Source organism: Monoraphidium neglectum (genome assembly GCF_000611645.1).
Source record: "Monoraphidium neglectum strain SAG 48.87 unplaced genomic scaffold scaffold01493, whole genome shotgun sequence".
NCBI classification, from domain to species: domain Eukaryota; kingdom Viridiplantae; phylum Chlorophyta; class Chlorophyceae; order Sphaeropleales; family Selenastraceae; genus Monoraphidium; species Monoraphidium neglectum.
In genome coordinates this window covers 7,071-12,788 of record NW_014012135.1, presented here as the reverse complement: position 1 = coordinate 12,788, position 5,718 = coordinate 7,071, and the positions used below count along the sequence as shown (strand labels likewise).

The following is a 5,718-nucleotide window of genomic DNA, read 5'->3' as shown; positions in this document are numbered from 1 at the left end:
CTCTTGGACACACTCACACACACACACAGTCACACCCACACACGCACACATTCACACTCTCTGCAACACAGCACGACCAGTACAGCACAATGGCGACCAACCGGCTGGCCCCTGGGGCAGCGCACCTGCTCGGCAGCTTCCTCTCCCACAGCCGGCTCCTGGCTGCCGCTGCTGGCGCTGGGCACCGCTTCCACGGGCGATGCTGCCTGCAACTGCTGCTGCTGCTGCTGCTGCTGCTCCTGCTGCGCCTGCGGCACCGCCACCACCTCTGCCTGCGGCGAGCTGGGCGCCGCCTGCGGTTGCTGCTGCGGCTCCTGCTGCTGCGGCGCGGCCTCGGCTGCCTGCAAGGGGGTGGCGCCGAACGCCGCCGCGGCCGCGGCCGCAGCCGCGGCCTTCTGCGCGGCCGCTTTGTGCAGCGCCGCCTGCGACTGCTGTATCTGCTGCTGCAGCACGAGCTGCTGCTGCAGCAGCTGCTGGTGCAGCTGCTGCGACCCCAGCGGCGCCATGGGGAGCGCCTTTACGCCCGGCGCGCCCGCGCCCGCGCCCGCGAGCGGCGCGGCGAGCGGTATGCTGCCCGGCACCATCATCATGCCGGGCGCTGGCGCGAGCATCAGCCCGTTGCTGCCCATGGCGCCGTTGGGCGGGGCCCCGGCGCCGCCGAGTGGCACCGCGGTGAGCGGGCCGCTGCCCAGCGGAAACATCACGGGCACCAGCGGCATGGACATACCCGTAAGAGGCGTCGCGAAAAGCAACGGCTGCGAGGAGGCGCTTAGACCGCCTGATTGCCCTGCTCCTCCCCCTTGGCCCAGATCGCCAAGGCCAGCTTGCCCGTTGAGCCCCCCCGAGCTCATATTAAGTGCAATCCAGCTCGCTTGTTGGATGCCTCAAGTGCTCCGCGAGCGCGCGAGAGAGTTGCTGCAGAACTAGTTTGCTCTCAACGCATGTAGCGCGTGCACGGTATCAAGGGGTAAGCACCCAGGGACGCGTGAATGTATAATTGTAATGATCGATTGCGGATTTTGGAAGGCCCGCTGCTCCGGGAGTGAGGATGACCACCCTAGGCAAAGTCTGAGCTCGGACTTTTGCTTGCGTTGCTGCTTCTGGGCGGTAACAAGGCTTCATCTGGGGGGTTCATGATGTATATGCACGCCAAGAACGCAGAGCGCAGGCACCTGAGGGATGTAACCCGTCCCCGCCCCGGCCTGTGGCACCCAGTGCTCTGGTGTTCCAGGGCGCTGCGCCGTGTGCGCGCAGGGCGGGGGTGGATCGTAGTGGCGTGTGAGACAATTTGAACAATTTGGATTCTAAGAGGAATCTCCTCAGTGCAAGCACAGTCGCGGCAGCCCTTGACTCTTGATCGACAGGCGCTGCCGACACTACACGTGCGGAGCCTCGAGCCAACCCTGGTCTTTGCGCCAGGTGGCGGCAGCCGCTCAATGCCTTCCTCAGGAGTGCACTGCAGCGAGAGCAAGATTTTGGAAGGCATCCAGGGTGTATCAGAGTGCGAGCACCGCTGCGAACCGGCCACATCTGACAACCCTCAGTTTGAGCAGGCCCCCCCCCCCGGGTAAATGCCCAAAAAACATTGCGGCCCTCTCTTTGCCGAGAGCAGGGCACAGCAGCAGCACCCAGATTAGAGACTAGCAGATGCTGCACCCGCTCCGCAGCCAGCATCACGGCTGTCCCAAGGCAGCCGCCTGGTCAATGACAAAAGGTCAAATTCACGTTGCAAGGTCTGTGCATGGAGACAGCGCGCAGCAGGAACGAGAGCACCCAAAAAAGTTTTTATACACGTTCTATCATTTGACAAAGAAATCACCGCCGGGCACCCTGAGCCGCACGTCGCCGCACCGCCACAGCGCCCGAAGCGTCCGCCAGCTCCACTGGCCTGCGGCCGCCTGGGCGCCGGCGCGCATCCGGAGGGCGCCGCCGGCCACGTCAACGCATGTCGGATATCATAAAGACGTCCCGCCGGTTGTAGGTAGCGCCCGCCGCCGCCTCCCCTGGCGGCGGCGACGACATTAGCACACCTGCAGACCATGATTAGGGCGCGTCGATGGTGTTTTCTTGGTGCAGGTGGTCCAGGGGATGAGAAAGTGCGCTTGCAAATGCATGCGTACGGTTTGAATGTGCGCGTGTGGTCCGGTCTTGACGGCGTGCTGTGTTTGCAGCCCGCGCCCGCCCAGGCTCACCAATGCCAGAGATTTTGAATCCAGCTGCGCTCATGGCGTCGTAGGCGCTCGTGCGCGCGAGGCTGATGCCCGCCTGGAGGTCTTGGCACCTGGAGCAGGTGCGTGCGCGCACGTGTGTGGGGGCGGGTGCTTGGAATTAGGGGGTGGGCTCACGCGTGCATGATTGTATTTGCACGTAGTGGTGTGAAGGTGCACGCGGCCATGCGGGGATGGCTTTGGGGTGAGGCAACCGTGCGGACGGGTTGTGTCCAGATGCAATCGAGCCCGGGGCCAAACGGGCCTCGTCGCCCAGGTGGGGGGGGGGGAGTGGGGGAATGGGCGGGACGACATCGGGCCGGCCGTGCGACGCTGCACCGGGGTTTTTGCAGCAGCCCCCGAACCGAGCAGCCAACGAGCCCAGCAGCCAATCACATGCAAATCGATGAGGATCTATCTCCTCCGCGACGCCGCGAGTTTCAGCGCTGCATTTCAAGGGCACTCACCCCTCAGACCGCGCGTAGCCCTCGAGCGCCGCCAGCAGCTCCCCAAACGCCGCCGCGTCCGCCGCCACCGCGATCTTGCAGTACGCGACGCCGAGCGGCGCCTCAGAGTCCGCCGCGGCGCCGCAGTGCACCGCCGCCGCCGCCACGAGCTCGCCCTCATCCGCCTCCTCCCCTACGCCATCGGCGCCGGCGGGCTCTTCGGGCCGTCGGTATACCAGGAGCGCCGCCCCGAAATTCAAATGCTCGACGGCCGACAGCTCGATGCCGATGTCGAGCCCCGGCAGGGCCGCGCGGCCGCAGAGCGCGCGGACGCGCGCGAGCGCGTCGGCGCGGGCGGCGGGCCGCAGGTCCCGCAATCGCAGCGTTGTGTAGGGTGAGGGGGCCGCAGGGGTGGACTCCTGCTGCTCCAGCGGGGCTGGCACGCTTTTTTTCATGATGTAGGAGAGGAAACCCTGTGAGGCGGTGGTGCGTGCATGTTTTTCATGTGTAGAAAAAGGGTGTTTGCTAGCATGCACGCGCGTGTGATGCACCTGGAGCGTTTGTGTCTAGGGAGGCGTGTGTGCGCGCCCGTGTTGAGGGGTGGAGGAAGGAATGCCTGGTCGTGAGGGCAGAGGCTGAGATTTGAGTGGGCCGGCGGGTGCGCCAGACGGCAGTTGCTGAGAGACCGCATGCGCTTCAAGGTTGGCCGGTCGCACGCGCCCATCCCCCTTTGTTGGTGCCGCCGCGCCCCGCGGCAGCGCGCCCGGCCCCACGCGCCCGCAAACCCATCCGCCAGGCCGATCTGGCCCCCCAAACACCAACAGATCCTCCCCAAGCGTTAATGCAGCGCGCCGGCACGGAATGGATCAGGCAAGACGAAGCTTGCCGGCGCCCACCTGCCGCAAGCCGCACGAGCGCAGATACAGCATGTGGTGCTGCGCTGACTCAGCAAACGTGAAGATCTCAATGTGCTCTGCGCCGTGAACTTCCCGCAGGAGCCGCATCGTCTCTGAAAGCAGGGCCTTGGCAACACCTGTAGGCCAGGTGGTTGGTCGTCATTTGAATGCTGGTGGTTCAATGTCGGTGGTCGAGATCTGCTTGTCGTATGTCAAGGCCCGCGCTGAGACGCGGGGGAAGAGCGCCGGTCAAGACGGAGCGCCCAGCAGCGCCTGCAGCCAAATGTATGGCCGAAGGCGCCGCAGTCGCGGGCGCAGCCACCGCCCAGCCGAAGCAGGACGGCGCGGCGCGGGGCCTTGCCTCAGCGGGCACACGAGGGGCGCACGGGCCGGTGGGCAGGGTGTGCACGTTGGCGCCGCGCCGCGCGGCCCGGCTCACCCTTTCCCTGGCGAGCGGGGTCGACCGCCAAAGGACCGAAGAAGCCGGCCGTGCCCCAGACGCCCGCGAGGATGCAGCCTGTAGGTGGGGCATGCCCCAGAGAGGAAGGGTGGGGGGTGGTCGGGGGTGGTCGGGGGTTGAGAGTCTGGCAGAAGAGGGGCCATTCAGGAGGTGAGGGGCTGTGCGGCAATGCGCAGGGCCCGGGGCGGCGGCGGCGGACCACGTGCGGCGGCGCGCCGACGAGGGCACGTAGGGGTTGTGCCCGTTCGAGCGGCGTGCAGCGGTGGGGCAGAGGGACGCGAGCATGCTGGCGGGCGGCGCAGTGCGGAGGGGGGGCGTGCCGATGCTGCCAGCAGCCGGGCGCGCTTGGAGATGCTCACCCAGGATGTCCCCATCAGGCGCTTCCGCGATCAACGACACCTGGGGGACAAGCAAGAATATGGAGTCATGGTTTTTGGGGGTCGTCGTCATTGGGTTGGGGGCGGACAGTTTCGGGGGTTGTTGTTGACTGTGGGTAAAGGGCAAGGAGCAGGGGTATTTGCGACTACCTGGGTGGGACTAAGTGGAGGCCCAGGGGCCACCAGGGCCCATGGTGGCTGGCGCAGGCGCTAGCGCCGGCGCTGGCGGGTCGTGCGCACGGGCGGGTGCGGGGAGGTGCCCAATGCGCGTGGCTGCGAGGCTGTGTGTGTCGCAGACCCCTCGGCGCAGCATGCAGGGCGCCAAGTCTTGCTTGCAAGCCCAGTGTAGGGATCGGGAGAGGGGGAAGGTGAGGGGCGATCTGAAATCCCCTTGATTTTTCAACTGAGGTGATAGCAAAGCACTGCCATTGCCCCCTGAGCTTCCGCAATGTCGTCCTGCCAGCCGGCCACACCTGCAGGTATCGCCTTCGAGCTGCCCAGTTTGTATGCACCATCCAGAAGGGCGCGTCGGGCGCGAGCCCTAGCCGGTCGCGGAACGCCGAGACGATCAGCGCCTGCGCGGCAGCCTCGTCCTCCGCGCGCATGCTGCGCACGCTGACCGCCGCGGGGGCCGTCGCAGCGCTGGCAGCATCGCCGGCGGCGGCGGCCGTGGGCGCCACGCGTTCAGCGGGCCTGTTTTGAATAGGAGGCGGGCGGGCTGAGAGGCACTGCTTGTCGTTGGCGAAGGGGGCGTGTCGGTCTGCGCAGTCACCAGGCTATCGGCGGACTGCTTTGGCCGGTGGCCGCGGGCGGGTGGCGGATGGGGATAACAGAAGCACGGCAGCAGGCTTACACAAACATATGAAAACAACTCTCGGCACGCGAGCAGTGACGATTGCCCATTTACTCACGCCGGCTGGCTTGAGCTCAGCTGGGCTTGCGTGGGTGGGGCTGGCTGTCACGGCAGACACCGCACATGGCAAATGTGGCAAGCAGCGGTATGCATGGCGAATGCACAGCAAATCATTACTCACTTGCTTGCCATGCGAGGCAGCCACGTGTGACTCGTCCCCCTCGCTGGTCCGTGCAACGATCTGGTGCAGCTCGCTGGGCGCAAATTCATGTGTATTGTCGAGTGAAGATCACGACAGAGGCAAGGGTGATACGACACCACCCAAATCTCGCTTCAGTTATGTACGCTTCTGCGGCAGTGGTGGGCACTCTGTACTGTCGGCTGGCTGTCGTGTCCTGCGCGCTTCATCACCGCTGTGCCTCAACTCACCATCATCTCCGCCTCAATTCATCGGGTACACATTTCACACACCTGAATCA

The 5,718-nt window shown here is 65.7% G+C and overlaps 2 protein-coding genes across 2 annotated transcripts in view; both read right to left on the bottom strand.

The window, feature by feature from the left end:
- Positions 1-725, bottom strand: part of MNEG_8071 (Ethylene-responsive transcription factor RAP2-2) — a gene marked incomplete at both ends in the record, with an annotated part of 1,965 nt that extends 1,240 nt beyond the window's left edge. The window contains one exon of the mRNA XM_014043458.1: positions 126-725. Coding sequence (XP_013898912.1) covers positions 126-725 — 600 coding nt within the window. The remainder of the gene's footprint in view (positions 1-125) is intronic.
- A 1,213-nt stretch (positions 726-1,938) lies between these two features.
- On the bottom strand, positions 1,939-5,431 carry MNEG_8070 (GCN5-related N-acetyltransferase; the record flags this gene model as incomplete). Its single annotated transcript, XM_014043457.1, has 8 exons — positions 1,939-2,030; positions 2,193-2,281; positions 2,675-3,126; positions 3,550-3,686; positions 3,989-4,066; positions 4,369-4,408; positions 4,860-5,079; positions 5,421-5,431. The coding sequence occupies 8 exons, from the start codon at positions 5,429-5,431 to the stop codon at positions 1,939-1,941; spliced, it is 1,119 nt and encodes a 372-aa protein (XP_013898911.1).
- Positions 5,432-5,718: the final 287 nt, after the last annotated feature.